A 24,112-nucleotide genomic window follows, 5' to 3' on the forward strand; every position below is an offset into this window, starting at 1 on the left:
ATTCAATCATTTAGTAAATTAACATATTCTGTGTCTTAATGTGACAAGCTTACTCAGTCAATTATTTAATTCCATTCATGTCCTTTGACATTTAAAGTTAAAAACAAATTATTTTGGTGGGTTTTAGTAAGTTTTCACAAAAACCTATTTCTTCAAAGTTTAAAAAAACTATGTTAGCTCTTTTAGTAACTTTGGTGCTTTGGATAGCTGTAATGTTTTGTTGGATTCAAAATGGTTTCAAAATGTGTTTCTTTTAATTCATAGGGAAATACTGCTTCACAAGTTATACTTGGAAAAGGTAAATTAATAATTTTCCTGTGACTTTTTTCAATGTACATCAAGATACAGAGGGGCATCTCTGCTTCTTGACAGCTTCCCTTCTGGCTCTCAGCAGCCTTTCTTCAGTGTCTCCTTCGATTTGCTGAGTCTAGTCTGCTCTGGGCTTTAAAAAAAGAGATAATTTCAATTGTTAAATTGAAGCTAAAAATAAAAATAAAAGAGAATCTGACTAAAGACCCACAAATAAAGTTGATGTGTTTTAATGCTGCACCCTGTGATCAAAACACTGAAACCACGGCAAATTCCTTAGTTCCTAAATAAAAGAGTTGGCCAAGACTTGAATTCAAAAATATATATATAATTTTGGATCCAGAAGTCTATAAGAATGCCATGCTGGCCAGATGCAGTGGCTCACGCCTGTAATCTCAGCACTTTGGGAGGCCGAGGCGGGCGGATCACAAGGTCAGGAGATCGAGAGCATCCTGGCCAACATGGTGAAACCCTGTCTCTACTAAAAATAAAAAAATTAACTGGGCATGGTGGTGTGTGCCTGTAATCCCAGCTACTCGGGAGGCTGAGGCGGGAGAATCGCTTGAACCAGGGAGTCAGAGGTTGCAGTGAGCCAAGATCGTGCCACTTTACTCCAGGCTGGACTCTGTCTCGGAAAAAAAAAAAGAATGGTATGCCACATTATTTGGTAAATATAAAATAAGGCTCTAGAACCACTGACTGTGGAGAGTGATTAAATATGTTACTGAAACACATTCGTTGCACTAGATCTTTCAAGTTTTTATTTCCCTTTCTGTTGTCTGAGCCACCCGCTCCTGTAAGAATATGTCCATCTATAGCAGATTTTAAGTAAAGAATCTAGCTAATTTGTGTTGTAACTTCACAATCTCTAAAGAATCTGTGAACAAATTTGTCAAAGTAATTTCGAAATTTTTGAACACCCTAATATGCATAGAAATGATGATTAAATTCTCCTTTGTGTATGAAATATGTCCCTGTGTGGACCTCCATAAATGTATGAAGCCTGGATTATCTCATAAATATTTTCCCCAAAATAGATTTTGATATTTAAGTTTCCCTTTATCATTTGACATATTTCAATAACTTGTTATTTAACAATATAAGATGTGTTTGGCATGTGTGTCTTCTAGGCACAGATGAACAAACAGACTTTGGATTGGGTGATGCTCATCAGAGTGATGGATTAAACTTGGAAAGAGATATAGTCAGCCAGACCACAGAAACACAGGAAAAGTCACAGGAAGAACTTCCAACAACAAATAATAGTGTTTCTAAAGAAATATGGTTAGATTTTGAAGATTTCTGTGTATGCTTTCAGTAAGTATCCCAATGAGATCAATCTGACTATGTTGCAGTGGTTAAACCCTGAGCTGCATTAGTATACAAAGTCACATTAAGATTTATTTTTTGCATATTTAATATAGAGGTTATATAACCTATTAATTCTTAGCATCATCCAAAATAAGCCAATAACAGCCTAGTGTTGGTATAATATCAAATAAAATTTATAAAATGGAAAATAAATATATTGATTATCCATATAACACATTAATAGCCAAACCAATCTTAGGCCAGTTTCAGCTTCTTCTCAAAGGCTTGTTTCTTAATTAAAATGAGGTAATCTTATTCACTAGAATCATTCTTGTCCCTTTAGGGCAACTGACCCAATACTGTTGTTATTTTTAACTTTCTTCCTACAATAATTTGATTATAAGAAACTTAACATGTAGTACTAGTCTTTGCCTATAATGACAATAACCTGTTAAAAATGTCTTTCTTTCAGAAATATATATATTTTCCACAAGCCAAGTTCATATTGCCTTAACTTTCAAAAATCAGAATTTAAGGTAAATATGTTAAAATCTCTTCTATTCTCTTTAAATTTTTGGTAGAATTGCACCAGTAGAAAACATCTTCAAATTTCTCAAAACATTTCTAAACTTGTAACATAGTTAAATTTTTAAAAATTAATTTTTAGAGTCTCTCACTAACCCTTATCCAAGCAATAAGCAAAATTCCACTAGCTCATAACCACAAATGTGTTCCATCTGACTATGTTGAATCCTGGCCTGAATTATTATACAAATTCACATTAAGAAAAATTTGATTTATGAATAAATGAAGGACATGCACAAATAAATTCACTAGATTTGGTTTCAATTAGTATTTATTGAATAGTGTATGTTTCCTAAAACATAAGGACACTCCACCATTATGCCTGCATTTTTTTCCCCCATATCATCCCTCTGCCTGGAGTTTCTACCCTTTCATCCCTGTTATCCTCATTGCTGTTGTTCAGCTAATGTCTAGAAATCCTTCAGAATAGCATAGATGCCCTTGACACTGTGAGGCTTCCCTTCCCTGGCCATGGAGCCTGGGTTAAGAGTCTCAGCTTCACCAGCCTGACCAACATGGTGAAACCCCATCTCTACTAAAAATACAAAAATTAGCCAGGTGTGGTGGCATGCGCCTGTAATCTTAGCTACTCAGGAGGCTGAGGCAGGAGAATTGCTTGAACCTGGGAGGCGGAGGTTGCAGTGAGCCGAGATTGCGCCACTGTACTCCAGCCTGGGCAAGAGAGTGAGATTCCGTCTCAAAAAAAAAAAAAAAAAAAAAGAGGCTTAGCTTCATTTCCTCTGTATGTTCTATGTTTGCCTCCCACCCTCCCAACTTTCTGATTGCTTCCCTGTGCCCGTTCTTCCCCCTATTTACTGTTAGCATCTTTAGAAGAGTTAACCTTTCGTTTACCAGTTGTAAGAATATTCCTGCCATGAGGTAGGAACTCAATTTAAAAATTGTCGATTAAAGTAATTAACAAACCACATATTGAGCAGAATTTTAAGAAAAACTATGACACATATTCTGGAACACTAAACTGTACCAACATTTACATGTTGTCCTATCGTAGGACAAGGCCACCCAAGCCCCTAATGATAATCCCACACCTCCATGAGCAGTACACAGAGTTGGGGGAAGTAAAGAATCCTTGAAACTTTCCATTGCCCTTGTAACAGATGAAAACGGGCAGAGAAAACCTTTTGAGCAGACCTCAAGAGCTGCTTTGTTGCTGGCTGCCTACTCTGAAAATAAGAATAGTGACTGGGGAAAAGAATTCCTTCACTTAGTCCTGGAGTATGTGAAAACACCTAGAGGAATACTTTGACTTTACAGAGACAACACAACAATTAATTGGGAATAGTTGAACCCAGAGTATGATATCAGCATAATGTACAGTTTACAGTTTATTTAGGCATATTTCCATATTTAAACTATTGCCAGTGGTAAAATGACAATGGTTTATAGATGTTGCAGGCCCTTAGGTTCTATATTGCATTCACTCCTCATAGCAAACCCCGTGAAAGAGATATTATTACCATCATTTTACATCTAAGGAAAATGAAGCAGATCAAATGTGAAATAACATATGTAAAATACTTAGAAGAATGCCTATTAGTAAGTAATAATAAATGTTGGCTGCCATTTACTAAAGACAGTTGCATAGAAGCTTTTGGTACACATAACCATCCTAATTTAAAAGTGGATGTGGTAAACTGGTCAACTGTTCTTTATTCTGATCTTATTCTTATGAAGTGATGATAAGCACAGAATTTTTTTTCTTTTAAGTCACAGCTTGGTGAAATAAAATTATGACATTCCTTTTATTTCCCTGAATTTTTTTTAATTAATGGTATGAGAAAATAGCTTTCTTGGAAGTCATTGGAATATCATCTTAATGGCATTTAGCATGGCCTGAAAGGAAGGACCTCCAGACCTTAGTGGCCTGCTAAGCTGGGAACACAGAGCCCGAGGACTGTCCTCAGCACAATCCACAGATGTTCCCTTGGTGCTCAGTGTAAGGTTAGAGCAGGGTCATTTCAACGGTGCCATGTGCTGGCACCAGGGCAGAGGCCCTTTGTGGCCTTCAGGAACACCCCACCCCTCAATTCTCAGACCTTTGAAAATGACAGAAAATGAGCTCCGGGCACAAACTCCTCCTCAGGTATGCGTGCCAGGCTCACAAGTCCAAGGGTCCTTCATATTTTCAGATAGTGAATATTTGAAACAACTCTCTATATCATCAACATGTCACAGCTGACAGGAAGCAAATAAAATAAAGTGTCAAATGAAAACAAATGGAAAATAGGGTGAGGAGTAATCATTTAAGTCATGATTGCATTGTATCAAGCATTTCTAGCAATCTTTGTTATACTTGATTAAATAACAAGGCTTCTTTTTTCATAGCATTGCTACATATTTGTTTTTCATATATTAACTGCTTTTTTAATATTGTGGTAGAATCATGTGAAAAACTTTTAAAGTATAGTATAATTCAATTAAGTTAATTGAATACATTTACCGTGTGCCATCCCTCACAATTATGTTGAAGCACTGAGAACTTGAAAGGCAATAATAATGCATTAGTCAAGAGTACCAGCCTTAGAGTCAGGCAGATGGCTCTACCTACCTTTTTTCTCTCATCTTTGCCACTGCAAACTCTGTGACCTTTGGTAAATAGCTTACCCTTTCTGTGTAATTAGATACATTAATGTATCTAATTATATTAAGTATTATTAATAAGTACTGTTAATGTATAATTAGATCCATTAATAGTACCCATATAGGATGAACCAAAATTAGATACGTGTAACGTTTATGTAACTATCCTTTAAGGGAAGTTTTGATTTTACTAAGCACTTTATTCCATCTCCAAAACAAAACCCCACAGCCTGCTGTATCAGCAAGCAATGGGTATTGAGTTAGGCCGTTCTCACACTGTTATAAAGAACTACCTGAGACTGGGTAATTTATATAGAAAAGAGGTTTAATTGGCTCACAGTTCCACAGGCTGTACAGAAAGCATGGCTGGGAGGTCTCAGGAAATTTACAGTCATGGTGGAAGGCTATGAGGAAGCGAACACGTCTTACCATGGCAGAACAGGAGAGAGAGAGAGAGACAGCAAAGGGGAAAGTGCCACAAACTTTCAAACAACCAGATCTCCTGAGAACTCCATCGCTAGAAAAGCAAGGGACAAGTCTGCTCCCGTGATTCAGTCACCTCCCACCAGGCCCCTCCTTCAACACGTGGGGATTACAATCTGACATGAGATTTGGGTGGAAACACAGAGCCAAACCACGGCAGGTGTATATCTGAAGCTCCTGTGGAAAGAAGGAAGAGAGAGCTTATTTCACGTACCACCCTGTAAAATAAGACATCCAATTGGCCATTCCCATTCTCTGCCAAAGTCACTTGCTCTATGGCCTTCCCGCCCATCAAAGACCCATGCTTGAGTACTACTCTGCCCTGGGCTTGGCCTTTTCTCTTTCTCATTTCTGGAACAAGCATATCCCTTTTCTTTCCACATAGAGGAGAGCTCTGCCTCTCTCTGATATGGTGGCTAGTCTAACACAGCTGCTGCAGACCCAGTTTCCACAGACGGTTGCCAACATTCACCCAGTATAATTTTCTTCATATAATTAGATTCATAAAGTATTTATTGTGGTGTCTACAACACAGTAAGTTTCCTGTAAATCTTAGATGTTATACTATGTTTTCATTAGAAGTGAAAATAATAGCATTGATGAACTGGTATTAAGTATGACAACTGGTCTAATTTCTTGCAGTTCACAGAAGAAAGAGTGTCCTACTATCTATTTGTAGATAGTCTAAAACCTATTGAACTACTGGTTTGCTTTTCTGCATTGGTACGCTGGGGGGAGTATGGAGGTAAGAGGGCTCTGAGAAAATGATAGCCTTAAAGACCAGATCATGTTCAGGCTACGGAACATGCAATAATAAGATTTTTAGAGGCCGGGTGTGGTGGCTCACACCTGTAATCCCAGCACTTTGAGAGGCTGAGGTGGGTGGATCACCTGAAGTCAGGAGTCCTAGTCCAGCCTGGCCAACATGGTGAAACCTCATCTCTACTAAAAATACCAAAATTAGCTGGGCGTGATGGCATGCACCTGTAATCCCAGCTACTCAGGAGGCTGAGACAGGAGAATCGCTTGAACCCAGGAGGCGGAGGTTGCAGTGAGCCGAGATCGTGCCATTGCACTCCAACCTGGGCAACAAGAGCGAAACTATCTCTCAAAAAAAAAAAAAAAAAGTTTTTAAAAGATTTTTAGAAGACCATGGATAGAGGAACTTCCTCCCTTTCCAGAGTTTCTCCAGAGTCCCACAGGACCACCTACACCACCTCCTCTGATGCTCTTACCCTACAGACACCAGGGATTATGCTCACTGCTGCCACCTGCACCTCTTCTGGTTGTACTAATCTGTTCACCTTTTTGGTGTACTTACTCAATCTGTTGTTGTTGTAGTTGTTGACCTATAAATGTCATCATTCTTAATTATTTCAAAATCTATTGAAAGACAAACTATTTTTCTTTGATTTGACATTCCAACAATCTTTTCCTCTATCCCACCTTGGTCCCCTGCTTTCATGGTTACCTTGTAGACTTTAAGTTTACCAATTTGTGCATCATCTCAATCATCTCAATTTCAAGCACCCCACTCCCCGCTCACTGCTTGACTCTCTAGTTCACTCTACAGAACTCCCACTCCTACAGTTTTGGAAGCCACTGGGACTCTCCTTACTCTCTACCCTGCCACTTTTTTCTCTGTCCATCACAAAGATACAGCCTCCGCACATTTGCTCTTTTTATCCCCTCATCTTACTTTCCTGGAAAAACCTCACTATTGGTTAAACGTGATGCATATCCAACCCACAGTTTCAAGAGAGCAGCTGAACGTGATTGGAGGGGAGAAAAACAAACACACTGGCTAGCCCTGCTTACATTTGAGGAGCACAAATCTCAACAAGGCCTTAGGCACTGCCAGTATTTCTCTCGTTCATTTATTTTCCTACTTTTATTTATCCCTGTAGATGACCTATTGCAAACCCTGAAACATTCTCTGTCTCTTCAAATCTTCAACACCTACTCTTACTCTCACCCATGTTCAGATGATGACCTTGCTGCTGATCTCACTGAAGAGACAGAAGAAATCAGAAATGATTTCTGTTTGCGGAATTTCCACCTCCCCTTCCAACAATGAACTCTCTCAAAATCTAGGCCACCTTCCTTCTGTTCTAATGGATAGACAATCTCTGCTCCTCTGCAAGGCCAAACCCTTGCATACACATGCACACACAGGCACACACTCACAAAACTTCATTTTTTTATTCTTTGGCCTGTTTTGTTAAATAATTTTTCTTTAGCTCAAATTAACAGTACATGGCACTGTAAATGTACAATAAGTATTTCCCAAATGCTTAATACTGAATGTTTTGTCAACATGTAGGGCAGGGATTTTTTTTTAAACTGAAGTATCCTCAATGTTCTGAATGGTGTCTAACATAGAGCAGGTGGCTAGAAAATACTTGTTGTACAATAAACTTTCCAAAATTTAGTGATCTAAGTTTAGTGCATCTACCAAACCAAAAGCTCTGAAGCCACACCATGTCCCAGAACATTTAAATTCTATAGGCATGAAGGCATTTCAGGTAATGTTGTGACCTTATATCCTCAACTCCAGTGTTTTCTGGAAACAGGGGGGAAAGTAATTTGCCCTCAGTCATTGATGAACAATTAGCCCATATTATTTATCCATTTTTAACAAAAAACTTGATATTAAATTTAAACTTTGTTAATTGCTTGCTATTTCTACATAATGTCAAAGACTGAATCAAAGGTAAAAATTTTGATAAACAGGCTGGGCATGGTGGCTCACTCCTGTAATCCCAGCACTTTGGGAGGCAGAAGCGGGCAGATCACCTGAGGTCAGGACTTCGAGACCAGCCTGGGCTAACATGGCGAAACCCCGTCTCTACTAAAAATACAAAAATTAGCCAGGGGTGGTGGCAGGTGCCTGTAATCCCAGGTACTCCAGAGACTGAGGCAGGAGAATTGCTTGAACCCAGGAGGTGGAGGTTGCAGTAAACCGAGATCGCACCACCGCACTTCAGCTTGGGTGACAGAGGAGAATCCATCTTTAAAAAATAATTTTTTTGATAAACAGTGGGATATTTGGACTTATTTTTTACACTATTTTAGAGAAATCTCTTATTTTTCAAGATGTAATATGTTTTCTTCCTTTAAAATTGCATCTAGAAGGATATTGTAGTTATTACCATAGAGATAAAAAAAGCAATGCTATACTACAATGAAAAATGTCCTCCTGCTTCTAATTTTCCTATTCCTGGTTTCTTGAGAGGATTGTTACGAGGAAGAATATTGAACAGGCAGGAAGACCTAAGTGTTATTTCCAGTAACTTACCTGCAGTAATTTCTAATGTTTTATGAGCATTTTAGTAATATTTCTAATGCTTGATTATTGTTATTTATGTTGTTACTTAATTAAAAAAAAGTACTAGTGAATGCCAACTACACTTTCACAATCAAACTTTAATACCTTTTTACTTATCTTAAAGCCTTAACAAAAGACAGTCCTCCCATAGAGCCTGGACTTCTCACAGCTGAAACGTTTTCTTGGAAATCCCTGAAACCAGGCAGTCTTGTTCTGAAGATTCACACATATGCTACCAAGGCTGCAGTGGTTCGTCTGCCTGTTGGGTATGAAGTGACTTCATTTTTCCCATAACAAAAATTGTTTGAAGGCTTGCAAATTGTTGGTTACTAAAGAAGTAAACAATATGGACTCTAAGACGTTGTTTCTTAAAGCAATTTCTCAAGGCATAGGTCCATCATTATTATTCTTGAGAAAAATAATTCCAAAAAAATACATTGAGAAATACTGTACAATGAATACCCCTTTGCGAGAGTCATAATTGTCAAAGATTCTGGGAATATATTTAGTCAACAATACTGCTTAAGCTTGTTCAACCCAGCATTTTCTAAAATTAATTTATAAATATTATACACATAACATTTATAATACTTTATTATGAATTTTCTCATAAATATTTCTTATAAGCTTTCTCACCAATATTATAATACTTAGCAAAAACCTTGATTTTATTTAAATGCAAATTGAGAAATATGCATTTTCCCCTACCAATCTAGATTTTCCTGTGGCTTATTTTTGTTAGATGTTATTTTTAATTCAGATAAAGCTGGTTAAACACATTAGTTTCAATTTTAAAGAAAATACATATAATGGAAAAGATTTTATTTTGATGAATAAAATTCAAAATATTACCTCAAATTTCAGATGAAAGAAATATTTTCACTAGGCTTTGAAATAAACATTTTCACTAGCTTTTACTTTTTTCCCAAGAGCAATCATGCTAATTTTATGTGATCATTGAAAAGCTATGTCTCTTATGCAAAAAGCAAAGCCTCAGCAACAAATGCTAAAATAATTGTGTCAAACATCTAGTACTTCTAGAAAATACTACATTTTGAAACTTTGACATTTCTCACATCTCCCCTTTATACTCCAGCAAATCAAATTACTCTGAGTGCTTATTCATTGAGACAACCAAGGACAAGGAATTTAATAAAGAATCTTCTTATATCCACTTTTTCCCCCACAGAACCTACACCATCAGCATGTATGTTTTGAACATGCTCTAAATCTGCAGTCCCCAATGCCAGGGCCATGGACTGGTCCTGGTCCAAGACCTGTTAGGAACTGGACCACACAGCAGGAGGTGAGCGGTGCCTGAGCTCTGCCTCCTGTCAGATCAGCAGCAGCATTAGATTCTCATGGGAGGGGGAATCCTATTGTGACCTACACCTGCAAGGGATCCAGGTTGGACACCTCTTATAAGAATCTAATGCCTGATTATCTGAGGTGGAACAGTTTCATCCTGAAACCATCCCCAAATCAAGTCCATGGAAATATTGTCTTCTGTGAAACCGGTCCTTGGTGCCAAAAAGATTGGGAACCGCTGCTCTAAATGCTCAATAACTGGAGGAACGTGAATATCCCTGCTCTCACGATACGACAACCTGGTAGAGGAGACACGATTAACATACATGAAATGATGCGTTTGTGAGAAAAAGACTAGGAAGTCTACACAGCCCTATACCTGCTTGAGTTTTTCTTGTTGTTAGGGAGAAATCAAGACTAGTCTTCACACCATGACTGCAGTGTGTGGGAGGTCACTCCAGCATGTACTGGAGAGAAGTTTGGCATTTAGCCTAACTATTTTTGTCCTACGTAACAAAGTAAAGTGTAGATTTCATGATCCTGTAGGGTTCTTATAGAGTGCAAATCCAAAAATCCTTATCTCATCTGTGTTAAAAATTGAACTCTTCACTAACCTTTGACTTTGTTAGAGTTCCAAAATGTGAACAAGCAACTCACAGGTGAAATGCCACCACCCAGGAAGCACTCGGTTCTCATCCAGCATCCCTTCTCTTTAGGAGACACATGCTACTCTTCAATGCATACTCCCCAGTAGGACACTCCATACACATCTGCAGCATGGTGTCATTTGTCATTGGGGATGAACACGTGGTGCTGCCCAACTTTGAACCAGTAAGTATTTTTGCAACAGCAAGTTATTTATTTATTTATTTAGAGATGGAGTCTTGCACTGTTGTCAGGGCTGCAGTGCAGTGGCACGATCTCGGCTCACTGCAACCTCTGCCTTCCAGGTTCAAGCAATTCTCCTTGCCTCAGCCCCCCAAGTAGCTGGGATTACAGGTGCATGTTCCCACACCCTGCAGATTTTTTTGTATTTTTAGTAGACACGGGGTTTCATTATGTTGGCCAGGCTAGTCTCAAACTTCTGACCTTGTGATCTGCCCACCTCAGCCTCCCAAAGTGCTGGGATCACAGGCATGAGCCACCGCGCCCAGCCACAACTGCAATTTTTATGTGCTTTATTTTCAAAGATTTTGAACTAAACACATTTTTATTTTATATTCAACTTACTCATTTTTTACCTTTTAAAACTATTAAGTATACTCTGCAAGAAATCCCCAAATGCAACCAATGAAGTCTATAATGAAGTCTGAACCCCGTGGGTATACAAGTGAAATATGTATACTTTTCTGCAACAACTGCTCTCACCTCCACTCTGTTGAATCTCTTTTCATATCTGTTAAAATCTTAGTTAGATCCCATGGCATCATTGGTTCTTTGGGGTATAAGGATAAGTGCAGTCCTTTTTAATAGAGTTTAAAATTTTGGTCTCTTTCTCTCCTTTCATTTCTTCCTTTGCCTAAGGAATTTGAAACATGTGTCTGGGATTTAGCAGGGAAGGAGTAGCTCAGAAGGTTCTGTCTCTTCACCTTCGTCTCCTCTCACTCTTCTTGGTCTCTTCTCCTTGGTTTTTCTTGCTCTTCTGTTCTGACAGGGTATGAAAGAAGGGATGCCCTCTAAAATCTTCCCTTGGTTTTAGATGTTCTTTATGCACATGCATTTGGGAGAATATTTGCAGACGGCCTTCCCACTGCATAATTCCTGATGCTTCCTCAGCTCTAACCCTTTCCTACCGAAAAAAAAAAAAAAAAAAAAGAAACAAACAAACACAAAACAATTCCAAATAGCACAAGCTTGTATTGATGGGATTCTCTAAGCCAGCCAGCAAATTTCGTGGCAAGCAGATGGCTCCCACACATGTCACACTCATGCACAGCCACTGCTCAGACAAGGAAGAATGCAAGAGTTCCCAGGGCTGACTTCTCTGTTTGCTGTGCCATCTCTCACTAATTCTCTTTCTCTCTTGCTCAACAGCCACAGCAAGATCACACAGATCAGCAAGTTCATTTTAGACACAGGTGTCACTTATTTCCCTAACTATGTTTACCTTGCTTATTTCAAATTGTCTTTTTAAGAAAATAATTCTGCTTTATATGGTATACATTGTCCATTTGTTGTTTTCCTTTAGATAACTTATCTCCCTGGGTGTTTATTAATTTTGGTCTGTGAGCTCACATTTCCCTGGAGATAACACTTCCTGATGTTGAAAAGATTGTTGGAGCTCAAGTCCAAGAAGCAAAAGAGAATAGACTGACCCAAGGGCAGAGAGACTAACGCTACTTAGAACCATAATGGATCCCTATCTAATATTTGACCAGAGAACTTTTCTGGTCATGGTTTCACCTTAGGGAGAAACACCACTGAGATGAAGCTTTCTGTAGGCTTTGTGATGATTCTAAGTCAGTGTGTTCCAGTAACGAGTCAGTTGCATCTGCTTCCATCAGTTTCTCACCCTAGCAAGGCATCTGTGCTTCAGGTGCACTTGCTGGGCCATTCCTCAGAATTTCAGGACAGAATTGGGAATCATGATTGCACCATGGTGCCCTCTAAGGGGAAAAAAGTTGTTTTGTTTTGTTTTGTTTTTTCCAATTTTACTTTTTTCATGCTGCTGCCAGGCAACTCCAGGACCACCCACCATACACCAACCACAACAGCTCCAAACACCTCACAGTTTTCTCCGATTTTTAAAAATTAGTTACTTCCTGAAATTCCTGCCTCCTTCTTTCTTTATGATTTTTTTAAGTGTTGATAGCAGGAGAGAGCCACCAGCCCATGCTAGGTCACCCTCTTGTCTTTTTTATCTTTCTGGCTTTCTCCCTGAAAACTCTGTTGGTCAGTCCTCAAACCACACAGTTTTTTGTCAGACTAATCCTAAATGTCCTAAGAACTAGGTCTGGTTATTAATACAGTGGGGAAATTTTACGTGATCCCCAATATGAGATGAATATTCCTTCTACAGGTTCCCACTCAGGTAGGAATTGCGTTCCTTGTTTTTTCTGAGACTGCAGAATTTGGTAAAGCTGCCTTGATATCAAATCCTCTATAAAGAATTATTGAATCAGTCATATAGCAGAGGTTTCATATTTTTACAGAAATCAATTTGTATAAACTAGATGACACTTAAGGATGAGTGAGGATGGCTGCCATGCTTTGTCTTCACAGGAGAGCTGCCGATTTACGGAACAGTCTCTGTTGATTATGAAAGCTATTGGGAATGTGATTGCTAATTTCAAAGATAAGTGTAAACTCTCTGCAGCTTTGAAGGATCTGCAAACAGCTCACTACCCTGTCCCCCTCCATGATAAAGAACTAACTGCACAGCACTTCAGGGTAAGCTTGTTTGGGATACAATGTTCAGAAAAGGAAACTTTCTTTTCAAAATAGTATATCTTCCATTAGGTGACCTCCCAAATCAGAGCCAGAGAAAATATTTTGGATGGAGATAATATATTTGGGAAGTGATTTCAGAAAGCAGAAATGAGGGAGTAAAAAGAATGAAATGAGAAAGAGAAAGAAATTGGTTAAACGACATGACAATTAGTGCTGTGGCTTACTGGGAATCAGCTGTGCAAGGTGTCCTGAGGAACTATGGGGACATCCCTTTAAAAGTTCCCACTCAAGGAGGGCAAGATGGTGGTGCTTCTCCACCAACTCTTTTCCCCACTGTTAGGTGGTTGCTCTCGAGGGCTTTGACTTCCTCACACTTGCAATGTGTGCTTCTGCCAGGCTGAGTAGCATTCTGGCTTCACAGGCAGCCTTGAGGGGGTGAAGCAAAGAGACTTCCTGGTAACCCCTTCACAAGGCACATATGGACCTGTCCACTGCAGCTGCACTAAAACCAGGTGGGCTTAGGTCTGGCTTTTTAACCCTCACACTATTGACATTTTGGGTCAAATAATTATTATTCTGTTTCTTCAATTTTTTTGGAAGAGATTTAGAAGGATTTGTATAAGTTCTTCTTTAAATATTTTGTAAAATTCAGCAGTAAAGCCATCAGGTCATGCACTTTTATTTGATGGGAGACTTTCTCTTTTTTCAAGAGATGGGATCTTGCTCTGACACCCAGGCTGGCTTGCAGAAGCATGATCATAGCTTATTGCAGCCTTGAACTCCTGGGCTCAAGCGATCCTCCTGTCTTACCCTCCCAAGTATCTAGGACTATAGGCATGGACCACCACACCTGGCTAATTAAAAACAAACAAAAAAATTTTAGGGGGGGCAGTCTCACTATATTCCCTACACTGGTCTTAAACTCCTGGCTTCAAGCAACCCTCCTGGCTTAAAGTTCTGGGGTTAGAGGCATGAGCATTGCACTTTGCCAACATGGGATACTTGTTATTACTAACTTAATATTACCTGTATGTGTCTAGGAATTTGTCCTTTACTTCTGGGTTATCCAACTTGTTGGCATATAATTTTACATAGTAGATTATGATTCTTTGTATTTCTGCAGTTCATTTGTAATGCCCTGTAGAATGTTTAACAGCGTCTCTGGTCTCCACCCTTTAAACACCAGTAGATTCCAGTTGTGACAACTGAAAAAGACTTCAGACATTGCCAGATACCCCTGCAGGGAGGGGTAGCATTGTCAGATTTAGCAAATACAAATACAGGACACCCAGTTAAATTCTATTTTGTGTGTAAACAAACCATATGTGCAATATTTAGGACAGAAGTATACTACTGTCCTAGTATACTTATAAAATTACTTACATAATTACTTATATAAAATGTATTTTATCCATTATTCAAAGTTGACTGGGTGTTTGGGGTTCTTGGGGAAATAAAATTAGAAATAAAATCTCCCAATCTAGATGACCTGTTCACAAGGCAGAAGAAAAGGAAAACAATTTATTGTTGAATGAAGTTTAAGCCAGAAGATGGTGCACATCACGGGCAATCTGCTAAGAGATTGCAAAGACAAAAACAAACAAAAAATCTTACCCCAAGCAGATACAGCCCATTTCACACGTACTGTCAAGATAAACAATATGTAGTCCTCAAGGGAAAAGACTCCATAGCACCTCTTGCCACACAACATAGTTCATCCCAAATTCACTTGGTATGGGGGTGAGCATCTGTGTTAGGTAATTGGCTTTATCTAAAAGAAAAATACACTTGTAACACCTTCGTATCAGCAAGGTACCTACCAGTGGTAGTTTCCTACTCTCCCAAAGAAACTGGGAAATACAATACTGGGAAATACTATCTTCCACGATGATTAACATTTCAAAGAAATGGTTCTCAGGTCCTGGAGAAAAACATTCCTGGTCTGTTAAATGGGCAAGAGGTTTATTTAGCTTTCTAGAAAGATTTACTGGCCAATATGGTGAAACTCCATCTCTACTAAAAACAGAAAATTTAGCCAGGTGTTATGTGCTGGTGGGCGCCTGTAATCCCAGCTGCTTGGGAGGTCGAGGCAGGAGAATTGCTTGAACCCGGGAGGCAGAGGTTGCAGCAAGCCGAGATTGCGCCATTGCACTCCAGCCTGGGCAACAGGAGCAAAACTCCATCTCAAAAATAAATAAATAAATAAACAAACAAATAAATAAGATTTACAAACATTTCCAAGAGAGGGACAGAGAAAGAGAGAGAGAACTTATCATTACAAGTGTCCTAAATGTAAATGCTCTAAGGCAAAGGATGTGGGGGGAGCAACCTCTTTCCTTATTTTTCATAGGGAGTGATTAAGCCCCTTATTTTTTAATTTGTACTTCCCCTTACAGTGTAATGTATTTAATTGGCAATGCTGCCTGAGGGGCAGATCAACCCCAGTTGAGAACTACTCACCTACAGCATGACAGTAATATACGAGAAATATTTGCCATAATTCACCTGTAGAACAAGTCTGATAGTGCCCCCACCCTTAAGTAAACTCTCATCCATTCTTCAAGTTGGTAGCTGGTCACAAGGTGTAAAATTAAACAAATAAATAATTAAATCACCATATGACAAAAAAAGCTATAGTCTCTATAGCTACCACCGGCCTTGAGGCCACAATCAGTATTCAACAGCTCTCTCCTCTACCACCCATTCTAGATTGCCTTGTCTTGCAGCCAGTTCTTCTAGTTGTTTACCTGGTGAGTGATCCAGATTCTCCATCCTGATGGGTGCAGGATCTTGGCTACTTTACTACAGCCAGGCCATGGTTGCTGCAATTACTCATTTACTATGGAAGCATCAAGAAGTGTCCCAGCAAGTTTCAGACTAAATTCTCCCTGCTCCCTCAATGTAGCAGAAACCTTAATACCTCATGATAATCAATGTGAATTCTCCTTCTACCCTGTTATATTAACTCCTTTTTTTCTGCTTATCCACCAAGATGAGAGGCCCAAAGCAACCACACATATGTCACAGTTTAGTTTTATCGTAAATAATACCATATTCCCTGGTGGAATTATCCCTTGTTTCCTTCCCTCAAGAAATGTGTTCTGAAATCTAGCAAACCCGTTATTGTGGGGGAATTGGGCACGGAGTCTGCAAATGGGTCATGGCAGATGATGGGGAGAGAGGCCAATCTTACTTGCAACTTTTGAATCCCAGGCCTGTGTGTTTTAACTATGCAGATACAGCACCAGATATTGGTCTTTGGTTCCATATGTACGTACTTCAAGTGACATCTCCAGGCTGGCTTTTTAACTGAGCCTTCTATGTGTCATTGCAATCTACCAGGAACTTTGTTCAATTCTACGTATGGTATACGTTAGGACCAACATGTTCCAGACTATTCCCAGTGATTAAATCTTTACTTTATAATGCAACTCTTGATCCACGGGTATGTTAGCTGAATCCCATGTTTGTAAACCAGATTTTCTATAACCTCTTAGATAATGATGCTGGCCGAGGTACCAAGGACACAGAAAGCAAACTCATAGCTGAGGCAGGAGTCAATTCTTGTAAGGAATCAGTGACCCACCTAATGGAAGTCTAGTCCACTGAAAGCAATTTGCCACCAACTAACTGGCCAGACTTTTCAGGGGATACCATACCAAAGAAGAGAGTCAATTTCTGTTGCTGATAGGTTAGATGACTGAGCCTGGATGAAAGAGAGCCCAGGTGGTTGGTTCACCACTTCATGCTACCAAGATTACTCCACATGGGCTCAATGTAGCTGGCCCTGATTTAATATGTAAGGGGTCTTGGTGAATGAATCACTTATGCAAAAGGAAGCTATTTTGGTAAAAAAAAAAAAAAAAATCTCCATTTTATACTTTGATAATTACACAACTATGTGACATATGATGAAGAAGCTTTGTCGAAATAAGTCTAAAAGAGTTTTTTCAATATGAGGTTAGTACTATTACTAAGTGATTAAAAAAACCCTAAGACACATATTTTCATTTTACGTAGCATATGAAATAATAGTGTGTCTTACAGTGCATGGCATCTTAGAATCAATAAAATAAGCTATTTAACTTGCTTAAGCACAAGAATAATGCTTTTTTTTACCTTATTATTTACCTTCTCTACCAGTTTAATGCTGTATTTTAATTGAGTCTATATTATAAACATTGTTGTAGTGATTACATTTTATTAAATTAGAAATAAATGATAATTTTGGTCTCTTACTGGGCGAGTGAGACTTCAAAGAATCTTCTGTTAGGTTGTGTGTATATCTGAGAAATGGTTTTTATTTTTTTAGAGTATCTAAAAATTTTTTAGAGCTTTTCTGGCTAGATGATGGTATTTTCTTGCTATAAAAAAATTAATGTACTTTATCTGTTTCAGGTTTTTCATCTTTCCTTATGGCGTTTAATGAAAAAAGTTCAAATAACAAAACCTCCTCCAAACTTCAAATTTGCATTCCGGGCTATGGTTTTGGACTTGGAGTTACTCAATTCCTCCTTGGAAGAGGTTTCTTTAGGTACCTATTAATTGTATATATTTAATCAAGGAATTCCTAGTTTTAAGTAAGTTAAATAATTTGAGAAATGTGTTTGTGGAGTAAGTGGAATAGGTCTGTGTCGACTGTCATGGAGTTCAAGCAGTGCTCTAAGAGCTCAAGGGGCTCCAAGGACCTGCTGGGGATCCCCTACTCCTAATCCCCACCACATACACTTCCAGGGGAGCCTAGAATTTCTCTGTTTTATTTACTCCTAACCTTAAAAATATGGAAGTCACTAATCTATATGGTTTGATTTGAAGAATTCTGGCAAGATCCTCTGACCCAAGTAACCCTACTTTTCTCTTCTTTCCATGCTCTGCTCCCATCATTTTAACATGTCTTTTATTTTTGAGAGAAATCTCTGGCTATATTCACACAGAAATCAATAGTAGTTCACCAAGATGTCCCTATTTCATGTGTTTTCCCTCCTGCAGAATATTTACATTCTAACAAGAACCACCTAGAGCTGGTAATACTAAATACGATGCTAACTGTTGCAATGTAGAATTTTATACGTTGGAGGGCTTTGGCAGCTAAAGGCGTTGAAACTCAGGGAAGGGATTAAATATAACTTTCAGTCCAAAGTTTGTTTTTTCCTTTCCAGTGGAATGGCTGGATGTTAAATATTATATGCCCACAAGTGATAAAGAGTATTCTCCTGAGGAAGTAGCAGCAGCAATTAAAATTCAAGCCATGTGGAGAGGAACTTATGTTAGATTACTTATGAAAGCCAGAATACCAGGTATGATTGTCCAAACATTTACAAAATGAACTTGTTTGTAAAAGAATAAATATTTATGTGTGTTAATGAAAGTATTTTAGTCACCCCACTTTATGGCTCAGCTAATTAATTTCAGTCCTCTAAATAATGAAATCATTTGAAATCAGGAAGCATGTCCAATGCACTTAGTGCCTTGTTTCCGGGATTGGCACAGTGCCTGGTGCATCATAAGCACACAATAAATACTTGCTGAAAGAATGAGTGAAAAAATGAATGAATTATCAGCTTTGTTTTCCCAATCTATTGCAAGTTCTTTTAAAACAGGGCACTTGTCTTTTTCTGTATATATCCCAAGTACCTAGCATTGTACTACCTCAGTCAGCCTCAGCTAAGTCATAGATATTTTCACATTTCCAGATGATTTTTCAAACAAATGAATGAATAAGTAAGTGAACGAATAAACTAATGCATAATAAAGAAGCCACTATGTAGGTCCATAGTGACATACATCTAGAAGGCATAAAATGCATTTTAAATGTGTTCTCAAATTTATTAAATCAGATACATCTGTGTATATGAAATAAACTCTTTTGCCAAAAGGTCAATTTTATCAGCTTAAAATAAAACATGGCAGATGCAAAACTTATATTCAAGCACTTTGGGAGGCTGAGGTGGGCAGATCGCTTGCGCTCTGGAGTTCAAGACCAGCCTGGGCAACACGGGAAAACCATGTCTCTACAAAAAATATAAAAATTAGCCAGGCATGGTGGCGTGTGCCTGTAGTCCCAGCTACTTGGGAGGCAGAGGTGAGAGGATTACCTGAGCTCAGGAGGTGGTGGTTGCAGCGAGCCTGAGCTGAGATCACACCACTGCACTCTAGCCTGGGTGACAGGGTGAGATCTTGTCTCAAAAAACAAAAAACAAAAAATATATATTCAATTATTTTCATTCTGTGCTTTTTGCTGACATTTTGATAGGAGAAGCCTTACCTCCAATAGAATTCTTTACATATATTGAAACATTTTCTTGTAAAAAAAAAAGATCTATTTAAAACATTTAGTAATATTTAAAATGTTTAAGTAGTAAAAATGTCAGATACACAATGGTTTAAAAACCCTAAATTACATAGTTTAATGATAGTTGTCTAATTTAATGGGGTTTTTTTCCCCATTACAAAACATATGCATTCATCAAACTCAATATAGGATGTCTTGCTTTATTTTGTGCTGCTATAATGGAATACCAAAGACTAGGTTATTTATAAAGAACAGAGATTTATTTCTTACAGTTCTGAAGGCTGGAAAATCCAAAATCAAGGGGTTTGCATCTGGACAGAGCCTTTATCCCATGAGGAAGGTGGCAGGGTGAGAGAGCACACTCATGAAAGAGAGAGAGAGAGAGAGAAAGAGATAAAGGAGGGATAGAGAGAGCCAGAACTCATCTTTTTATCAGGAAGCCACTTCTGAGATAACTAACGCACTCTTTCAATAATCACATTAATTCATTCATAAGGGCATAGCCCTCATGAGCTAATCACCTCTTAAAGGTTCCACTTCTCAATGCTGTTACTTTGGGAATTAAGTTTCTAACACATAAAGTTTGGGAAATATATTCAAACCATGCATATGGTAAAATATGCTTTTATTGTCCATATATGTTGTAAAAATTTTCATATAATGATTTTACTTCCCTTTTTAGAGACTGAAAATATGGGCAATTTAGTAATGTACTTCACTGAGTTTGTGTTCAACTATTCAAAATGTTTTTTAAACAGTGTTTGCATTTTTTTCACTCAACATATATTTATTGAATGACTCTTGATTGCACAGCAATGTTACATATTTTGGCCTTATAGCAGTCAATAAAACAGAGAAGGTTTCTACTCTGATGAATCTTGTATTCTAGTGAGAGTAAGCATATAATAGACAAGTAAATATATGAAAATATCAATTTCAGATGCTGGCAAATATTATGAAGAAATTAAGATAGGATAATTAGAAAAAGAATGTTAGTTTCTGATACAGTAAATTTGAGGCTCTTAATAAGGATTCGTATTTTCTTGGCAAATTATCTACTTTTAAACCATTTGCAGATAATGCAGTAGATTGAGCTCCAATAAAATCCTATTAGCCATTGTTCTTTAGAAAAATTGGATGGATTACTTTTTCTGAGAAAAGATCTGTCACAAAAAAAGTTTTAGTGTGACAGAGGTCTCCTTATGTAAACACTTTGATGACTAACTTAACTTAGGTCGAGCAATATTCTAAGACTTTAAATTAAAGATGATGGGAAACAGCATAATATGGTGAGCGGAGCTCTTGACTAGAAGTTTGTAGCTTATATTTTAAATCTGATTTTTCTGCTAATGAAGCCTATGACTTTGGATACCATCTTACTTGTGAGTTTCAACTTCATTTGTGAAAATGAAGGCTTTGGACAAGATGATCTTTCAGGCATCTTAAAGCTTAACATTGTTATTATTTATTATTATTTTTAGACACAAAAGAAAATATCAGTGTTGCAGATACTCTTCAAAAAGTTTGGGCTATATTGGAAATGAATTTAGAACAGTATGCAGTTTCTCTCTTAAGGTAAAGCAGTCAAATGATATTTTTATTGCAGTGTATTGTCCTTTTGTGAAAGTCCAGTTTGAATACTACCATATTTGTTGAGAGCTCCACAGTCACTGCAGCCAGAACCACACCATTACTTTGGACCTTCCACAATATTTTATCTGAAACATTTCTATGGTACTTGCTACTTTTTGTTTATGTTTTAATTGCACGGAACTAAAATTCTAAGCAGAAAACCTCTAGGAGCAGAACAAAGTTTCCTTAAATCTTATGGTACTGAGAAGACAAAAATTAAAGTTTAGGACCTGGTAGCGGATGAGATCCCAGTCAACAAATAGTCAGATGAAATCCTTGGAGGACAACACTTTCTAAACAGGGACAAGGCGGAGGTAGATTGAACCTTAGAAAAACTGCATTCTAGCCATAATTCATGTCCAACAGTCATGCTAACCTGAACAAAACAGAAAAAAATTACACACCCACTCACCTCCCCCCCAGTATATATACACACTGTACATTATGGAAAATATGTGGAACCATACACTCTGGGGATTTAGATTTTAGAGGTGGCAGAAAAAAAAAATCTAAGCTTGACTGTTATGAAAATGAGCAAGAAAATAAATAATAAAAAAGAGAAAATAGATTAAAAGTTTGAGAATTTAATAAAACACAGACAAATGGAAAGTACATCAATGAACATTTTAATAACCAAAATTAGGAACTCATTAATGAATTTAACCACAGATTAGGCATAGTAGAAGAAGAGTTTAGTGAACTGGGTAATATGTCAATAAAAAGTATCCCAAGCGAAGCTAAGAGAAAATGAATGGAAAATAGCATAAGGGACTTGTGGGTTATTCTTAGAAAGCTTAGTGTGTAAGTAATTGGAGTGACAGAAGGTACAAAGATAACAGGTGAGAACTTTCCAAAACTGATAAAAGACATCAGTTTACATTTTCAAGAGACTCTGCAGACCCCATGCAGATTACTTGATTAACCTTTACTCCAGAATCCAGTTCCTAAAAGGGTTACACTTTTGCCTAAAGTTTTAATTGTATGAATGCACATGAGGAGCACAAACCCTCTTTTCCAACCTGCTTTTGTATTTTGGGGCTACCAGGAGGAGATCTCTAGGTCAGATCCTACACCTAATTTTCATGAAAACTATGTGCTAAAAAGTGAGTGTCCCTATTAGGGAATAGGATCAGTACACCAGGGAGGTGTATTTGAAACACTAGCATAATACCTTCAGGGGATTGTCGTTCTTCTCCATGTGATCTTTCCACTACAGCCAAGACCATTTCACGGAATCTCAGCTCATATCTGATACAGAGGCCATGCTCTTTCAATGCTTTGAGTTCTACATACACATTTCTTGGACAGATAAACCCAAAAAGTCTGTTATTTAAACTCAAATCCCAGTGGCATCCAAAGCTACCTTATCCTAGCAGGCATTAATTCTATGGTTAAGAACACATAATTTGACACAAGACCTGAAGCTAACCCCAGCTCTACTAATTATTGTTGTCCAAGACAAGATTCTTATCCTCTCTAAACTTAATTTTTATATGTAGCATAGGGATAGTAATATCTACTGTATAGTACTATTCTCTCATAAATCTGTAAAGATAAATTAAGGTAGACAGGAAAAGTACTTAGCACAATGCCACAGATTGAATCATTACAGAAAAGTAGCCACAGTAAACATTGGTATTGTCATTACTACTACATGTGGAACTTTGAGGTTCTGAAGCCTAGCCTTTCATTCTCAACTCTGAAGGGGAAGAACTGAGTTTACCAATTTATGATTTAGTCTTAAGATTGAATCCCATTTGAAATTTGAATCCCATTTCATGTTTTTTTTTTTTTTTTAGACAGAGTCTCGCTCTGTCGCCCAGGCTAGAGTGCAGTGGCGCGATCTGGGCTCACTGCGAGCTCCGCCTCCTGGGTTCACGCCATTCTCCTGCCTCAGCCTCCCTAGTAGCTGGGACTACAGATGCCTGCCACCATGCCCAGCTAATTTTTTGTATTTTTAGTAGAGACGGGGTTTCACCGTGTTAGCCAGGATGGTCTCGATCTCCTGACCTCGTGATCCACCTGCCTTGGCCTCCCAAAGTGCTGGGATTACAGGCATGAACCACTGCACCTGGCCAAATCCCACTTCATCTTAACAATTCAATCCAATTGTGTGGACGCACACAGAGAGAACAGACCCTCTTGTACAAGTTGCTTCTGCATTGTGGGGCCTATCACAGGAAAATCTATAGGTCAGATCTTGCACCCAATTTTCTTGCAAATGATGTCTAAAAAACAAACTCCCCTATGAGGGCATCGTATCAGATAAAAATCTGACTAAATTGAAACTAATTCTTAATTAAGACTAAATCTTCCAACTCAGTCAGGTGTATCACCCTGGGTCATTGAAAATATTCTATATAGTTCATCAGGATTTTGATGGCCCTACATTCATTAAAAGGGTAGAAGGTTTAAGGGGAACAGTGACAGTCTGGGAAGACCAGAAATCACACCCTTATTTTAGAATGGTGGCAGGTCCTGTTACAGTCAATTCCCACTGCGACCAGCTTAATTCCCATGTTGGTTGAGCCAACATCCTTGTATAGATTAGGCCAGCCCTGTGTGATTTCCAGGGGGGTCCTGTATTGACAGACCTGCACTTTATAGCTCCTAGTTAGAATTATCATACCACTGATCATCCAAACTAGGACATTGACAAGAAAAGATGGAGAACTGCTAATAATTAGGCCAGGACTGTAAGTATAAACCACAGCTATCCCAGGCAAACTTGGATAGACGGTTACCCTATTATTCGTCTTTGTCACCATTTTAAAAGGCCTTTTAACCCCCTTCCAAGTATAATCCTGTTAGTTTCCTCCTACCAAAAGCCTATGATCAACAAAACCCAATGATGAAATGGAGTATGTGACTTT

General features: G+C 38.2%; 1 protein-coding gene across 2 annotated transcripts in view; it reads left to right on the forward strand.

The window, feature by feature from the left end:
• ADGB (androglobin) overlaps nt 1–24,112 on the forward strand; it is a 210,738-nt gene that overhangs the window by 116,875 nt on the left and 69,751 nt on the right. For both annotated transcript variants that reach the window (XM_063667095.1, XM_054493505.2), the window contains exons 14-23: nt 265–298; nt 1,440–1,626; nt 2,093–2,156; nt 5,932–6,034; nt 8,742–8,883; nt 10,642–10,756; nt 13,148–13,315; nt 17,714–17,849; nt 18,475–18,612; nt 21,089–21,182. In XM_063667095.1, coding sequence (XP_063523165.1) covers nt 265–298; nt 1,440–1,626; nt 2,093–2,156; nt 5,932–6,034; nt 8,742–8,883; nt 10,642–10,756; nt 13,148–13,315; nt 17,714–17,849; nt 18,475–18,612; nt 21,089–21,182 — 1,181 coding nt within the window. The remainder of the gene's footprint in view (nt 1–264; nt 299–1,439; nt 1,627–2,092; nt 2,157–5,931; nt 6,035–8,741; nt 8,884–10,641; nt 10,757–13,147; nt 13,316–17,713; nt 17,850–18,474; nt 18,613–21,088; nt 21,183–24,112) is intronic.

The sequence above is a fragment of the Pongo pygmaeus genome, chromosome 5 (assembly GCF_028885625.2).
Source record: "Pongo pygmaeus isolate AG05252 chromosome 5, NHGRI_mPonPyg2-v2.0_pri, whole genome shotgun sequence".
Taxonomy (NCBI): Eukaryota; Metazoa; Chordata; class Mammalia; order Primates; family Hominidae; genus Pongo; species Pongo pygmaeus.